This window comes from Bombus vancouverensis, chromosome 3 (assembly GCF_051014615.1).
Source record: "Bombus vancouverensis nearcticus chromosome 3, iyBomVanc1_principal, whole genome shotgun sequence".
NCBI lineage: Eukaryota > Metazoa > Arthropoda > Insecta > Hymenoptera > Apidae > Bombus > Bombus vancouverensis.
The window spans coordinates 6,699,503-6,716,853 of record NC_134913.1 but is presented as its reverse complement, the minus strand read 5'-3'; the positions used below and the strand labels follow the sequence as shown (position 1 = coordinate 6,716,853).

The window sequence follows — 17,351 nt, the reverse complement described above, 5'->3', positions numbered from 1 at the left end:
CTAATTAATGACAATAACATAACTTAGGAATTATATAATATAACTCTAACTCATGGATATGCTTTTATCATACAGATAAAAATTACTGTTTTCAATAGCCGAAATCACGATCATATAAACATGCTTCGACACTCGTATATCAAAGCTTAGGGATAACCGTCCGAAAATTGAGACGTGAAAAATTAACATGGAAGACAAGAAAGTTCTTGTCCTGCGCATGTGTAATATGCTATGAATATCTCAGACAGAGATATTCACATTCTACTCATTTCTGTCTGTCTCGCAAGAACGAGATCTTTATTGTTTTCTATGTTGACTTTTCATGGCTTAATTTTCGGACGGTTTTCTCTAGCGAGTCGAGATCTATTTATATGGCCGTGGTCGGAATATTTGTTATAAGGACCCATGATCATGTAAACAGATCTCGATACTTACTAAGGAAAACTGTCCGAAAATTAAATCGTGTCTAATCATGAAAAATCAACATGGGAAGTCAATAAAGTCCGCGTTTTTGCAAGACAGACAGAGATGAGTACAGTGTCTCTGTCTCTGTCTGAGACATTAATAGTATGTCACGCATGCACAGAATGAGAACCTTCCTATCTTACATGTTAACTTTTCACCACTAGTCACGACTCAATTTCCGGACGGTTTACCGCAGGTTTAGGTATATGAGCTTTGAGACCTGTTTGTATGATCGCGTAAAAGCCTACTTGAACCTAACTCACAATTTATATAATATACTATGCTTTAAGTAATTTATACTATCATTTATATACACTTATTAATTTATAATATCTTTAAATTATAGTTGTTTAAGTTAATAGATTAATTAATTTGAATCAAAGGTTGTTAATAATACTTAAACTAAAAAAGATATGAATCACATTTTACGAGTACGAATGTATAGTTCTGGTACTGTATCTGCAATACAAAAAAGTGCAAAATCAATCAGAAATGAATTAATTTGAATCAAAGGTTGTTAATAATACTTAAACTAAAAAAGATATGAATCACATTTTACGAGTACGAATGTATAGTTCTGGTACTGTATCTACAATACAAAAAAGTGCAAAATCAATCAGAAATGAATTTTTGGATTATTTTAAAAAAGATTTGGGGCATACTTTTATTCGATCAAGCCCTGTTATTTCATATAATGATCATACAATAGCATTTGTTAATGCTGGCATGAACCAAGTATGTTTCAAAACTAGAATTATAAAAAATAAATCTATCACAGATTACTATTACTTTTTATAATTAATTTTCATTAATTATATTGTTTCATAGTATCAAATATCTATAAAACATCTAAATTTTTTTAGTTTAAAGGAATTTTTTTAGATTATTACAATCCGCCTGCAATGAAAGTTACAAATTCACAAAAATGTATAAGAATCAGTGGAAAACATAATGATCTGAATATAGTTGGAAATGATAGCTATCATCACACATTTTTTGAAATGTTAGGAAGCTGGTCTTTTGGGAGTTACTTTAAAGTAAGTTTCTAAAAATATTTTATTATAAAACAAATATATAATATTTATTTTAAAAAGATATTTTATCACTTTTAGTTTTCAATTCATATTTGTAGGAAGAAGCTTGTCGTTATGCTTGGAATTTATTAACGAAACATTATGGTATTAATGAAGAATGTTTATATGTAACATATTTTGGTGGAGATGAAAGATTGGAATTGGAACCTGATTTAGAATGTAAAGATGTTTGGTTAAGTATAGGCATTAGGGAAGATAAAGTTCTTCCATTTGGGTTACAAGAGAATTTTTGGGAAATGGGTATTTCAGGACCATGTGGTCCTTGTACAGAAATACATATAGATCATACAAAGCAATTAAAAAATCGGTGTATGCAAATTAACAAGGGTTACACAGATCTTACTGAACTATGGAACATAGTCTTTATACAATATGAACGGTATGGAATAAAGCAATATAGAAGAATTATTATTATCAAGCTTGAAATAAATATTTTTTGTATAATATAATATCTATATTATTTTAAATACCAATTTGTTATCATTTTACATTAGATTATCAAATGGTACAATAGTACCTCTGCCAAAACATTATGTTGATACAGGCATGGGATTTGAAAGACTAGTTGCGGTATTACAAGGAAAACAATCCAATTACGATACAGATATTTTTCAACCATTTTTTAAAACTATTCAAAAATATACAAAAGCACCAGAATATAAAGGTAAATTTTATAATGACGAAAATGAACTTGATAGTGGATATAGAATTTTGGCAGATCATAGCAGAATGATTACTGTAGCTTTAGCAGACGGAGTTATACCAGAACAAAGGTAAATTATTCTAAATACAATAATTATAATTAATATATTATGTACATAATTATGTATATAATAATTGTATGTAACTATGGGTTTATCTTTTCAGTAATAAACTTAGGAAAATAATAAGAAAATCAATTGATGTTAGTGAAAAAGTATTTAAAAAACAGGGAATACTTTCTGAACTCTCATATATTGTAGTAGAAAATTTAGGTGATGTTTATCCAGAACTGCAGGAAAATTTAAAAAAGGTACTATAAAGTAAAAAATATAATAAGAAAGATAGTGTAAGATCTTATAATTTATTTGTCTATCATATAGCATTTTGTAATTTATTATGTAATACAGGGTGATTGGTAACTGGTGGTACAAGCGGAAAGGGGGTGATTCTACGCGAAAAAAGAAGTCGAAAATATAGAATAAAAATATTTCGTTTGAGACTTTGTTTTCGAGAAAATCGACTTTGAATTTTCGCTCTTCAGCATTTTCAGCAATTTTTATAATAATAAACTTTATGATTACTTCATATTATTTCATTATGCATTCCTAATTTTCCGTTACGGCAAAAACAAACTTAAACTGCGATAATATCCATCGAGACAACGATCTACAGTGAGATCCGTTATAACGAGATGTGATAAAGTGCACGCATACCGAGCGAAAATTCAAAGTCGATTTTCTCGAAAACAAAGCCTCAAACGAAAAATTTTTATTCTATATTTTCGACTTCTTTTTTCGCGTAGAATCACTCCCTTTCCGCTTGTACCACCAGTTACCAACCACCCTGTATAATTATATTTAGGTGCAAAAGATAATAGAATTTGAAGAAGAATTATATAAAAAATTAAAGCATGATTGTTGTAAACAATGGACAAATATTGTTAAAACATATCCTCAATTGAGTTCGATTACTGAACAACTGATTCCTGGACTTGGAGATGGATACAAGTACCTTCAACGTGTACTTAATAACTTGTATGTGTCTGTATATAAGTATATAGGGTGATCTACGCAAAATATAAACTGTCTTTTTATAAATTATTAAAGTTAGTATATTTTGTATTGTAGTTTGAAATTCTAGCTTGCATTATGATGGGAACTATCTCCATCATTTTTTGGAAAGAGCAGTTCATAAAGCAAAGAGTTCGTGCAGCAATCTGTATCTATAATTTGCAACCTGAATATAAGACAAACAGTACTTGGTTCACTTGTAAGTTTGATTTATTAGATTCTTTCATAGAATAAATGGTTCATTACGTTTTTTTAATAGAATACATGAGACTATTACTGATTTCCTAAGGGGCAAAATACTCTCTCATTTATTTAAATGAAATGGCACATTTTTATATTTTATAAGTTTACTTAAAAACAATATTTATCTCAAACCTTTTTCATGACAATGTTTTAATAAAAATCAAGTCTGGAACATACAGCAACACAAAAAAGTAGACTTTATTTTTGAACAAGCAATATTTTGAATATTTGCAAAAGTAAAATCTATTAGGTTATCTCAAAAGCTTCTTTCATTTTGTAAGGAAATAATAGATGTACAACATTTTTTGTTTTATATTATTTTATTGAACTATGTATGATCATAATAATAGAAATAGAACAAAATGGACAACATAATACTTATCTAATAGAACCTAATATATATTCTGAAAACATAAATTAAAGTTCTACTTTAATTTTGATATATTGATAGAGTCATCTGTTTACATTAAAAAATGTAGTAGTTTCCAAGATAATAACTTGTAACATTTTATATGAGAATTGCTAAGTTCATCCTGATTAAGAAGAATGTCAAAAGATAGAATTACAAGTAATGTCGCAAACAGATTATGTTGATGGTTATAGAGGATTGTAGAGCAAAAATAATGATAGTGGATCATTTTTTATCGATCTTCTATCATATATATGAATTTATTAACAGCATTAGTGAGGAATATGATAACTATATGCATATTGGATTGTTGGATAAATCTTAAATCTCTTCTAATATGAATTATAAATTATATTCTGACACCTTGCAATAATACAATTAAACCAAATGTACACCATCCTATTCAACAATCTCCTGCCATCTATTGGGTAATGTCATTATTTCATCCATGTAGAATTTTTGTTGTCTCTAAACAAAAACATGACCTCAGAAAAGTTTGACTTATTCAACAACCCAATAATAAGGTATTATTTAATTGTGAAAACTTAGTTTTTATATTCGCCAATTGCTATGGGTCAATACAGATCTGAAACTCTATGTAGACTAGCAAATGTATTTTATGTAGATCACCCATTATAGGCAAAAAAGTACATGTTGTTTAATTTATTATTAATTTTGCAGAGAAGGAAGTAATGTTTTATCAGGAAGTGTTGCTTTCAAGTTATATGACACATATGGTTTAAGTGTAGAAATAATTACTAAACTAGCAAATATTGAATCTCTATATTTTGATAAAGTAGCTTTCCAGAAAGAATTAGAATGTCTCAAAAATCGGTCTAGAATCGGCCTTGAAAAGAGTAGTATAACAGACATAAAGAAATCTTTAGAAATACTTGAAGAAAATTGTATACCTAAAACTGATGACAGCTTTAAATATAAATGTGTTCTTAATGGAAATAGTTATGAGTTTCCTAAAGTTGAAAGTAAAATTATGGCATTAATTATAAATGGTAAAGATTGATCATTAATCTCTCTCTTTGTCTGTGTGTACGTTTGTGTGTACTGATTTCGTATTACCTAAATTCAAATAATATAGTAAAAGAGTACATAATTTCTTTGTTTCAGATAATACAATAATAAACAAAGCAAATGAAAATACAAACAAAAATATACATTCAACTGTTAATGAGACAATTACAAATTACAATGCAGAATCAGATAAAGATAAAATTGGACTTATATTGGATAAAACATTATGTTATTCAACACAGGGTGGTCAAATATCAGACAAGGCTATCATCTGTTCAAAAAATTGGACGTTTAATGTATATGATGTGAAGAAAATTAATGGATATGTTATACATTACGGAAAATTTGTACAAACTGATTTGAGGTAAGTTTTTATTTTAATTTTTACCATAATTGTATTATAGTTGTTAATATTGTATCAGCAAGAATCTATAAAGAAAAAATTTGTTCCTATAGAAAATGGATTGAAGAACTAAACCTTAAAGATGATTGTTTGGTTTCCATTGAACCTGAATTTCGTGTAGGAGTAATGCAACATCATACTGCAACACATTTATTACATGCATCAATACAACAAATTATGCAAGCAGTTTATTTACGGAATTCTACTATTATTCCACACAGCTTAAAATGTCAATTTAATTCATTTGGAGAAAATCTTTCTTTCAAGCAATTGAAAGAAATTGAAGAACTTATAAATAATGTTATAATAGCTAATGTCCCAGTTACTACAAAAATATTAAATGCTTTGGAATTATTAGCAGAAAGTTCTGTAACATTAATACCAGGAGAAATTCATTTTTATAAGGATATTAGGCTCATAGAAATTAATTTTCATGATTTAAGATCAAAGTAAGTATTCTTAGAAAATAATAAGAAAAGCTATGTTTTGAAAAAAATTCTTTTTTTAGATATTTTTTTATTTGATGATAACTGATACTATGTATATGTTTCATTTAGAGAAGCATGTTGTGGTACACATGTATTTAAAACAGGAGAATTAAAATATTTTTGTTTTCTCAATTATTTCTCGAAAGGAGCATCAAATTTTACTCTTGAAGCAACTGTAGGATCACTTGCAAGGTCTGCCAAATTGGCAGGTGAAAATATACATTATAAAATTTTGGATTTAGAAAACGAATTGAAAAATGGAAAAGTAACATGTAAAACATTTAAAACAATTAGTAAAAAGATTGAGAGTGAGATAAAAAATCCCAATAGAATACCAATACCATATCTCATTAAAGAAGAGTGTTTAATGAAATTAAAAGATTTAGATAAAATTTTTCACATACAAATGCAAGAAATAAAAAAGTAAGTATTATGCATAGCGATATAACTGTGATTAGAATCTATCAATTAAATTTTTATAATATTAATTTCCAAATATTACCTTGAATAACATTCATTGAAGATATAATAATATAGGATATCATATATTAATGATAATAATTAAGAACAGTCAACAATAATTAATAATAGAGAAATAATTATGTGTATTAGAGACGTAGATGTATAACGATTAGAGTTTTGGCCGACTAGCCGATTAACCAATTAATTGGCTCCCGATTATTTGCTGATTATTTTTAAACACCGCTATAAATCGCGTCAAATTTATTATTGTATAATATTACGAATCCAAAGAGAAAATTGTTTGTTGTATTTATTTTATTACGTCGTGTTTCTTCATTTTAAACAGTTTTTTGTTGTAATAAAATTAAGAAATAATAATCAATGTTCCTAGTTAATTGGTACCTACTTATTTAATTTATTTCAATAAATACTAACTATTATTTTTAATTTTTTATATAATAATTAGGTTACATGCAAATATGTACCCATAAGTAAGTATACTACATATTAAAAAATATTAACATTATGCTAATGACAGTAAAGAAAGCTCATTGTAGTTTTACTTCTATGTCCTATGATACTAAAAATTTAAGGCCGATAAATGGTTTTTTTTACCGACTAGTCGCCAACTACAAAAGTGGACGGATAGTCAGCTTAACCTATTAGTCGGCACAACCCTAATGTGTATTATATGTATGAGAGATATCAGTTTTCAAATGTCAATTAATATCAATGTTTTCAATGTGTCATTATCACCATCAATATAAATTTTGGAAATTTGATTTTTGATATTACATTAGAGATTACTGTAGTTTTAATTCTTTTACATTTAAATTAATAATAATATTTTGAAGTACTCCATTCCAATTTTGTTAATACTATTTCCAATATATTAATTATAGGTATTCAAGAAAACAAAAAGGGATGGATTGAGATGTTTGGGGTTTAAGAATATTTTATAGAATTTTCTATATTATGTACATTGTACAAACTTTTGCATTTCTAAATTTTCTATAAATGCATAAATATCTAGTAATTGACTTGCCATGTGTAAATGAAATATATATTAAATTAATGTTTGCATTTCTTAATATGTATATTAGATTAAATTATATTATATATAAATATATAGATAAAATTTTTGTATCATTATATGCAATAATATTGTACTTTTATTCAGTCAAGTTTTATAATACAACAAGCATATTTAGGTGCTTTATTTTTCATAAATTGTCCTATATTTTATTTCATTATAATTATTATTCTGCAAAATTTTATATTTTTATGTTTTATATAGACTATTACTTCTGTATCTCTATTAATTACAAAGAATTAGAGATTTAGTAAGTAATAAACATGTTTTAACTTTTACATAAAAATTTTGTAAGAAATAAAATTTTATTTATATATATATTAGTTTAATAATGACTGTATATTTATCTAAATGATGTATTATTGTTTTACATGGTTGTTATAAAAAAGTCTTAATGCATTCCACTGTTCGGTACGTAATAATATGTGAGATCTTTTTTGTTGCATATATGCTACTGCTTCCTCTGGAGTCCACTGATTTTTCTAACAAGGATTATTTTTATAATGTTCAATTTAATTCAATTTGAAAGATATATGAAATTCTATAAAAAAATCCATATGTTTATAATTATCTTACCTTCATTAAGTAGCATCCAACTAATGTTGCACTACGTGTTCTTCCTGCTTTACAATGAACATAAACAGTTTTAGGATAAGTTTTATCAACATTAGTAGAATTATTTAATTCAGTCGGAACATCACGAAATTTGTTAATAAAATTTACTCCAAGTTGTAATTTTTCTTGTGAAGGTGATTGAAAAATATCTGTTACAGGTAGTTGTAAAAATTCCACATTATTATTTTTCCATTCCTAAAAAATATGTGCAATCAAATGTTTCAATGTTGTCAGTGTTGTTTAATATATTAACTTAAAAATTTTTATTTAAATATATATAGTAATAATTCTTATATATGTATCTTTATATTTATATATATATGTGTGTATACATATATGTATATATATATACCTCTTTAGTATTGGAAAACAACTGTAATTCATAATCTTCATTCATTGAAACAACACCCCGGACATTTTCTTCATTTATTAACTAAAATTTTAAAGATCTTATTTTTTCGCAATTAAATTATATTTTTATTGCTATTTTATAAATTCAAATTATATAGCATGTATAATGTAATATACCTGTTTGATCATACTTCGAAATGGTAGAGCACCTAATATAACAGTGTCATCAATTCTATCGTACCAATTTCTTGACGAAATTTTTTCCATTAATACATTATAGAGAAGCGTTGGATAAAATGTCAACCTCGCAAACATTGCCACTATAATTTAAATTCGTTAGTAAGGCAGTCACTACATATATATAAATCAAACATTAACTTTCGTGTTAAATACAATAAACGTATATAGTATAATTTTATTTTAAGTATTTCTTAAACAATCTTATTAAATCTTATCAAAGACTTTACAACCAGTCGTGATATTGTAAGTAGTTCACAAGGTGAAAGTAACAGAATTTATAATATGAGAAGGGAGTGAATGTTAACATAACGGTTTACGCTAGTTACGTAGTAAGATTCATACATTTTTTTTTAAAGCTATCACTTTTAATAAGCAACAACATATAGTACAACATATAGTATAAATAATCATTGTACGAAACCTTAAATTATTTAGATGAATAGACTAAATAATTTTTGTTTAAAACAAATTAAAGTAATCGAACTTTGTATAATAAAAAATAATCTATTTCGAAATGATTTCATAATTTTGAAAATTAATAAAGATATAAATCTATAATTAAATAAATAAATACGTATATCTACTTATAACTTCGAAATGTTGCTACTGAATCTAAAACATTCAATCTCATAATATTGAATTAATAAAAATACTTAGAATTTTTCGATATCAAATGACTTACTTTCATAATATACATATTTATTTAATTATGATTATCATTGTTATAATTATCCCACAATTACATGTACATAACTATACTTTTTTTTTCAAAATCCTATTGATTTTATAGAAGACTGATTAAAATATTATTAATGCACAGATTCTGTTTATATATGACATAATGTATATGATATAGCTTTTTTAATATTTCCTTCAATAGTAATCAAGATTATATTGTATTTGCCATTATTCTTTAATATTGTTATATCGTTTTTTATTTATTAAAGAAACATTTAAATAATGCAATTATTTTATTTATTATAGTTCTTGATATTAATTTATCGTAAATAATATTACTTTGTTCTAATAGCCTTTTATCACTTTTTACTTTTTTAATTAATATAATTATTAATAAGATTAAATTTTTTCTATATATATTTAACTGCTAATCAAATACATGCATATGTATATATGTATGTAGATACATTAGCTATGATATATAATGTCCCATATTTGAATAAAGAGGAATAATTATATGATAATAATAGCAATGCTGATCATTATTATATATATAGAATTATGGAAATTTATTTTTAAATATCAAAATTATTAAGATTTATTGTACACAAGCAGAAATCTTATGATATACTGTTTTGATATATATATATAGTTGAAAATATTTTTAAATTTCTAACAAAATACGTAATATGTTTGTAATTATATATTTTATATTTAAATTTCATTTTGACAGTAATAAATCTTCATCTAAACAATAATAGCCTAATTCTCCTTTTCTGAATAAAGAAAGAAAATGTTCTGCTGCAAACCTTAAGTCTGGCTTTATAATTATTTTACCATCATAATTCTTTATTCTTAAAGTCTTTTTTAATTTTGCTGCAATATATGTAAGAATGTATGATATATTATCATGTGGTTCTCTTAGTTCTAATTTTTCAACATATTCAAATCGTTTCTGTTTATTTAGCCAAAATAATAAAAAGTCTGCCAATATTTCTGGACCTATTAAATGATCTTGCATACAACCAACTAATGCTAATTTTAAGCCTGTATGCATATTATCTACTTTGGGAGTTAAAATTCCTGGTGTATCTAAAACATAGATATCTGGTTTTTCTGATACTTTCACTCGTGTTGATACAGATCGTGTAATGCCAGCAATACCGCCAACTGGCACAGCACTACTTTTACGAAGAATATTATTTCTTAAACGATTGATAAGTGATGATTTCCCTACATTAGGAACGCCAATGATCATTATTTGAAATGAAGACTCTTGTGCTCTGTTATGGCGATTTGATTCCTTAATTAATTTTTGTGCTAAAGGTAATAATTCTTTAGCACCTTCACATTTTACATTTCTAAAACTAGTAAATAATATGTTAGATAATCCCTTTTGATTTAAATTTTCCACTATAGAGTTCTTAAATTTCATATCAGCTAAATCCATTTTGTTTAATACAAAAATATGAGGTTTTAATCCAGTCAATGTGTTGCTGTAATCTGCATAATGTCCAGAAACTGGAATTCTTGCATCATGAACTTCAATGATACAATCTACGTTTTTTAACTGTTTTTGCATGTTTTTTAAGCCTTTACCCATATGTCCAGGGAACCATCTTAATATATCTTTTGTTGGTATGTTGAAAATATCACGAAATTTGGGTGTTATATTACCTGGACTCATCATTTTGAAACTTCTTAACCTATACAATTCTTCCTAAGAAATTTCCTGAAACAATAGTTGTGTTGTATAATATTTTAAATATACATATTTATTAATTAGTAAGTACATAATGTCGAAATTTAATTATACAGTAATGTGTACGCATTAAATTAAAAATATTTATATAAAAAAATTATGGTAACCTTATGCTGAATTCTGTTCATTTTATGTACATATAATACTTTATATTGCAGATAATATGTATTTAAAATAGTGATTATATAAGCAGTTCAAAATGTTCAAGTATGTAAAAAGTTGGATATAAGAAAATCTGATTATATTCTGTAATTCACTTAAAAATGAATATTGTACTTACATAATACTGTATATACAATGAACATATGTAAATATTTCAAAGGAGTTTAATTATTTAACATTCTATTAAACGAATGTTTAAATTTGTTTTATTTTGCAATATATTTGTATAATATAATATACTGTACATTTGTATATCAAATAAATATATTATATTATAATTAAATATATTACATATATGTAACTATAAGAGAAAATTTTCTCTGCGATTACATTTAAGTTTATATATATACACATATATTACTATATATAAGTTAATTGAATTGATTATATTTAGATCCGAAAGGTTACAAAAACAATATTTTAGAAATGTTTCCTTTACCGTAATATATGTTATCAATTTTCAATGTAAAGAACATTGTATTCTATTATAAAATATTATTATTATTAGTACTGTAAAATATCAGGTTGTTTTAGGCGATATAAACTTTGTAATGATTCAATTTAATGTCATTATATATATTATATGTATGTAAACTTTATTTGACAAAAGTCGGATAATAGGTTTAAATTTCATAAAAAGGTCTATAGTCCCTCCATTAGTGACACTTGAGTTTCACTAGTCGACAATCAATAGTTGCAGTCGTAATAATCACGTTTTATTTACGTTTATTGTCTCATCTCGTTGGGCAGGCTATAGATATATTTTGTAAATATAAATATAATCAGATATAATATAGATATACTTTGTAAAAGTACTAGAAAAAGCACTAGGTTATTCATAAAGTTGGTAGCATCAAGAGCCATTTAGAATTTATGACTATGATTTTAATTTACTTTATTCAGCGTATTGTACATAGAAATATTTAAAAATAAATAATTTAAAAATGAGAAAGAAATTGTTTATTTTTCTTATATAGATGATACTGTTTAATTATTATTCATATATATTTATACAAGTGCTTATTTGTCATCGCATAAACTACCTAAGAATTATCATCCAATTGAAATGAATTTACGATTGATACATATATTGGAAGAATGCATGTAAAACCTTTATTAGCTTAAAATTAATGAATCTTACAAACAAATTTCGCTGACATTTATTTAATTAATTTTATATCCAGTATTCTAAAATACAATTTCGTTAAACGCTTTAATTTATAACTAAATAGTCAAATGTGAAACTTATAACTATAAATCGAAATTTAACTTATTGTTGATAACTCAGATTTATAAGTTGCTATTAATAGTTAATTTACACAGATCAATATGCCGAGAGTAACTATCTATTGTTGTACCACACTTTGGACTACCTTTATGATGATACGAACTTGACATAAAAACTTGCCATAAAGGTTTGTTCACGATTGCGCACAGGGTAGGTTCGCGGTCATGCAAGAATCCACATGAGCCTGTTGCCAGTTATTGATCCTGACACGATTAAACAACACTGCATTGCTGTTAACTACGAAAACAATTCTGGTCACGCAGCATTTGTAAAAACGCGCCGACAAACGGTTACGGTAACGTGTGCGTCTATATTTACACAAAGTACTACGATCTCGAAATGTGCTGAAGTGCCTCTCCGACGTTATCGTTATTCTGTCAAAATGTAGAAGAGGTCCCGTAAGACTCGAAATATCGATGAGTGTTACTTTCCATTCATCCGCAAAGATGTCATCGTTAGTTTTTCACGGAAAAAGGAACTTTTAAATAGAACATATTGAAAATTTTTGTCATAAGAAATTTCGAATTTTCTTGTTAATTCCATTTTCTCAAAATTACGTATTTTGACTTGGAACTTTAGGAAGACTTGAATTTGTGTTGCTGCTGCACATGTGATCCTTTAGGTGTTATCTTCGGTTCGTAATGAAGAAGTTTACAATTAAAGGCGTGCTCGACGGGTTCCGATCATCGGTACCGCAACCCGTCAAACCTGATCAGGAAATCGTCGAAAATTTACGGCCAGAACATTTTCAAGTAAAGAAGGTCAGTAGCGATATACTATAACTATTAACTTATAAGTTACACATCTATTTCAAATTACATGTACTAGCGTTAAAATAGATTAAAATATGCTATGTTATTTTGAATATATAGTATTATCTTTTTCTAAAAGCTGTTTTCGGTTTATAAGTGGAATGACCCAATTTAGAAGCATTTATTGCATACTACGTTTTTTATCGTTTGACTTTTTATTTGACAACTATAGCCATTTTTCTAACTATGAAATTAATATGTCAGTATAATATCACTAATGTTATCATAGTGGATATATGTTGTACAATATATACTATGATATCACCACTATTAGTAATATAAATGTAGAATCAAAATATCGTAAAAATAATCTTGAATTAAAAACGACCATACATATTATATTGTGTTCCTGAAGTTACTAATATTATTATTATCTTTATTGTAATATATTACTTTTAAGCAAATATACAGTTACAAATTTAAATAGATGCAAAATAGCTGAATGTATTTGTTGCTAAGTTCTGTTTATTACCATATTCTTTAATGCGTGTAATTTCGATGAATAGCATTGAATACAGGTTATAAAGGAATAAAGTCTAGTGTATACGTATGTATGGACATATATAAGTATATATATATATGAAATACTAATAAGTACAAAAGTATTTCTGGTTTAGAAATAACGTGAATTTTTTTGTATATTATGATATAATATGAATTATGATAAGGTTCTATCAATTAGAACTTTATAATAAAGAAATGAGGAAAGGAAAATAATGTAGACGTGTATAAGATACATTCTTTGCACTATCTTAAAGTACTAAAACTTTTTCAAAATAAAAAATTTCGATTCGTTTATAATTACGATTATCAGTTAGTAGGAGTTAAGAAATTGATTATTATGAATTTTCAATACAAATCGAATTACAAATAATTCAAAGGAACAATGTGATCTTTAATCTTTTCGGAATATTTATAATTGCATATTTATTCAACAGATACATTTGGGATTTTAATCGATTATAATACCTTAACGTTCTAAGTAAGAAAGGATTACACCATGCAAAAGAAGTGACGATATGCACTTGCACGATACATATCTAGCGATAGTTTATCCTAAGTACATGTAATACATTATCAGAGTAACATTGGTGGGTTGCATATCAACGTGACGTAGTTAAATATGAATATTGATTTCAAAATTGTTAATAGTGCGAATAAATATAACTTTTTAAAGAAAAGTGGAAGGTGACTTAAGAGAAATTGCCAAACGGATATAATGATGCTTTTTGACTTTATTATACTAGTATTATATTATAGCATTTATATCATCTGGCATCTTAATCTGGAGAGAGAGGGGGAGAGAGAGAGGGGAGAGAGAGAGAGAGAGAGAGATTGAATATTATAGATTTGCAATAATTTTATTCAGTAGCATTGATGCTTATGTCTTCAAGATCTCTTGAAGATCATTTGTTAGTATTGTCATCGTATTAAATAATAAAAATAATAAATAAGATGTCCTTCTTTGCGCATGAAATTCAAGTTATTAAGATATAGATAAATATAATTATTCAGTAAAAAAAGTTGTGTTGTCCAGTACTCGTGGAAAGTGAAATTAATTATCATCGTATAAACCATTTATCACGTATTATAGTTTCCATAGGATTATTATTAAAAGGATGGAATTTTTAACATTTTTTTGTTTACAATAAATTCATATATAAAAAGTAATCAATCGTGAAACATTGGATTAATGTATTCAAGTTTGTTTTTATACGAGACGACAGAAACGCCCAACTGATTATGTAGATAGAGACAGAATTACGCTTACATATACTATATAAATTTCCTTATACGATATGATTAATCTTGCTACGGTCTTCGAATTATATATTCTAATTTTGCTTTCATTTCAACAAACAAAGATATGTACTCTTATAATGATTTAAGAAAGACAGGAGCATAAAATTAGAATTAAAAATTGCGCGCGTTAATAACGATTTTCTCATACCCTTTTCAAGAACATTTTAACCAATAGAGAAATACCCAAAGAATATAGATAGGTTAAGAATAAATGTACAATTGTTATTTTCAGACTTACATTTTCATAGTTCCTAGTTGATTCCTTTTATGATGAAAAGAACAATCTAATATATTTTATTGTATTAATGTTTAAAAAAATGTCATTTTCATGTATGGTAAAGAATTCTAAAAGATAGAAAACATATCTAAGTAAATATGTGAATTATCGTCTGCTGTAAAGTATGGAAGAATATTTAAAACGTTGGCATGCTTAGTGATTAATATATTCCTTTTCAGTGTAAGAAAGAATTACGTTTTTCGCAAATTTCTACAGCTTTTTTGTTATTGTTTCTTGTATTGAATAAAATTCTTCAAAGTGGGAAGCATGGCCAAACCATAAATGCTTCCTGTCGTCGTGGTGCTTTATGGCTTTCGTTCAGCAAAGGAAATCAATATACGGTTTGTCGTTAAATCAAAATAAATGCGATCTGCTTGTGTTTTGCTACATATTTCATTCTTTTCTGGTATTTTCATCGGTGCCTGAGTTTTAATACGAATCCGCAAATCGTTTTCTTTATTTCATGCTTCAAGAAGTAAAGTGATGTTTAAACTAGCGCAACAAATGTTGCAAAATGCACATACACGTATAAAGGAGGTTACTTTTAATGGAAGCATGTGCAGGTCGAGATTCAATGCGCTGCGTCGATAACAGTATCGAAACGAATTCCTTTACGTCATGCATATCGGTTTATCTGCCTTTAAAAACAATCGTGTCACCTACATAAACTGTTCATTGGTAAGATGAAAATTCAGTAGGAGGCGTTGAACATAATAGAATATTATACATATAATCATGTATCGATACAATACGATATAACATCAATATATGTAATATAATGGGATTTTGAATGAGGGATCAGGAATGTCTTTTACGCAACAATAAAATAATGTCTAATAAAATAAAGTGATGATACAAAATGGAAAAATACAAGAATACTTGTTGCGTGATGCCATCTTCTCTCTTTTTTACCAATTCCCTCTGTACATAATTCTTCAATCTTTCCTTTAGTTCTTTCTTTTCGTTTATTGTATTTAATTTCAATTCCTTCAGTTCTTCGTGAAGCTGTCGTAGCTTCATTATGTCGATCTCTTCGATTTTTGTTTCTTTCTTCGATTTTACCATGTTCTTGATTTTGATTAACGTTCCCTCGATATCATCTCCCGTTACAATCATTTCAGTAAGCCTCTTTGAATCTTCCCTTACTTGTATTTCTTCGCTTATTCTCAATATTTCTTACTTCAATGTTTCAAATTGTTCAACACTACAAGTTACCAGTCTCTTAATCATATTTTATTGTCACTACGTAAGATGGACAATCGAAATACTTTCACATTTCATTCCCTAATCCTAATATCTCTTTTATCTCGGTCAAATCTCTAAATTAATATTTTGCAACAATACATTACATATATATCTACCTACGTATCGGTCGTATATGTAATTATATATGTTTAAAAATACAATTATAAGTCATATGGTTCGTTGTTTAGTTATTGAATCTGCGGTGATATGATAAATAGAGATTATTGAATAAATCCATTGATTTTCAACAGTTAAGTAGGTTTCTTTTGTCACAAAAGTATATAAAATATTCAATACACTATTCTGTAAGCTTAATTGCTTAGTTCTTAAACTTTCCAATATTGCCCACGAAAGTGCGTATGTATTTTTAAAAGCTTGGTTTGAAAGCAAGAAAATGAATTTAGAAGTTCATACATATATTAATTCTACATATGTACCATATGTTACATGTCGGAATTGCTGTTACTAATTGAAAGTGTAATGTTAAGATATTTTTTTATTAAAATAAAGATTTACATTTAAAAGCCGTATGACTTCTGTAAACAAATATAGAATTATGAGTTGATGAGAAAATATATTTCAGAAATTTTAACGACACGTTCTAATGATTTTAACATAGTTTCAGAAGAAGGTCTTTTTTTAAAACGTCCTTTAAATTGT

At 26.5% G+C, this 17,351-nt stretch overlaps 4 protein-coding genes across 11 annotated transcripts in view; 2 read left to right on the top strand and 2 right to left on the bottom strand.

Moving 5' to 3' along the window:
• The first annotated feature begins 500 nt into the window (after window positions 1-500).
• AlaRS-m (alanine--tRNA ligase, mitochondrial) lies at window positions 501-7,456 on the top strand. Of its 3 annotated transcripts, XM_076617545.1 has the most exons (12): window positions 501-754; window positions 849-1,200; window positions 1,329-1,502; window positions 1,598-1,938; window positions 2,054-2,332; window positions 2,427-2,571; window positions 3,123-3,295; window positions 4,665-4,993; window positions 5,109-5,376; window positions 5,469-5,864; window positions 5,973-6,326; window positions 7,268-7,456. In XM_076617545.1, exons 2-12 carry the CDS (start codon window positions 1,009-1,011, stop codon window positions 7,296-7,298), a joined length of 2,682 nt encoding a protein of 893 aa, XP_076473660.1. In that variant the 5' UTR covers window positions 501-754; window positions 849-1,008; the 3' UTR covers window positions 7,299-7,456. The 3 variants fall into 3 exon arrangements, with proteins under 3 accessions (XP_076473660.1, XP_076473661.1, XP_033204983.1); XM_033349092.2 differs by lacking the exon at window positions 501-754 and having other exon boundaries at window positions 1,062-1,200; window positions 1,348-1,502; XM_076617546.1 differs by lacking the exon at window positions 7,268-7,456 and having other exon boundaries at window positions 501-1,200; window positions 5,924-6,048.
• A 322-nt stretch (window positions 7,457-7,778) lies between these two features.
• PTPMT1 (protein tyrosine phosphatase, mitochondrial 1) lies at window positions 7,779-11,455 on the bottom strand. 2 transcript variants are annotated; one of them, XM_076617549.1, is made up of 6 exons: window positions 11,385-11,455; window positions 11,020-11,074; window positions 8,602-8,744; window positions 8,426-8,506; window positions 8,035-8,268; window positions 7,779-7,940 (listed from the first exon to the last, which is right to left on the bottom strand). In XM_076617549.1, exons 2-6 carry the CDS (start codon window positions 11,030-11,032, stop codon window positions 7,818-7,820), a joined length of 594 nt encoding a protein of 197 aa, XP_076473664.1. In that variant the 5' UTR covers window positions 11,033-11,074; window positions 11,385-11,455; the 3' UTR covers window positions 7,779-7,817. The 2 variants fall into 2 exon arrangements, with proteins under 2 accessions (XP_076473664.1, XP_033204986.1); XM_033349095.2 differs by lacking the exon at window positions 11,385-11,455 and adding an exon at window positions 11,212-11,292.
• LOC117165745 (mitochondrial GTPase 1) lies at window positions 10,031-11,032 on the bottom strand. The gene has a single exon (XM_033349093.2). The coding sequence runs from the start codon at window positions 11,030-11,032 to the stop codon at window positions 10,064-10,066; it is 969 nt and encodes a 322-aa protein (XP_033204984.1). The 3' UTR covers window positions 10,031-10,063.
• A 1,237-nt stretch (window positions 11,456-12,692) lies between the features above and the next one.
• Window positions 12,693-17,351, top strand: part of Tomosyn (syntaxin-binding protein tomosyn) — a 73,732-nt gene continuing 69,073 nt past the window's right edge. For 4 of the 5 annotated variants that reach the window (XM_033349422.2, XM_033349413.2, XM_076627957.1 and 1 more), the window contains exon 1: window positions 12,695-13,315. In XM_033349422.2, coding sequence (XP_033205313.1) covers window positions 13,196-13,315 — 120 coding nt within the window. In that variant the 5' untranslated portion in view covers window positions 12,695-13,195. Of the gene's footprint in view, window positions 13,316-17,351 lie in introns of all 5 variants that reach the window. The other variant, XM_033349416.2, reaches the window with a different exon arrangement.

Bases quoted from the DNA above. Each gene is read 5' to 3' on its own strand.
- LOC117165745 (XM_033349093.2), bottom strand. From the start codon at position 11,032: ATGATGAGTCCAGGTAATATAACACCCAAATTTCGTGATATTTTCAAC.
- AlaRS-m (XM_076617545.1), top strand. From the start codon at position 1,009: ATGAATCACATTTTACGAGTACGAATGTATAGTTCTGGTACTGTATCT. The intron at 3,296-4,664 runs GTATGTGTCTGT...TTAATTTTGCAG, and splicing joins CAACGTGTACTTAATAACTT to AGAAGGAAGTAATGTTTTAT. The intron at 4,994-5,108 runs GTAAAGATTGAT...TCTTTGTTTCAG, and splicing joins TATGGCATTAATTATAAATG to ATAATACAATAATAAACAAA.
- PTPMT1 (XM_076617549.1), bottom strand. The intron at 8,507-8,601 runs GTATATTACATT...TTAAAATTTTAG, and splicing joins TTCGAAGTATGATCAAACAG to TTAATAAATGAAGAAAATGT. The intron at 7,941-8,034 runs GTAAGATAATTA...AATCCTTGTTAG, and splicing joins TTGGATGCTACTTAATGAAG to AAAAATCAGTGGACTCCAGA.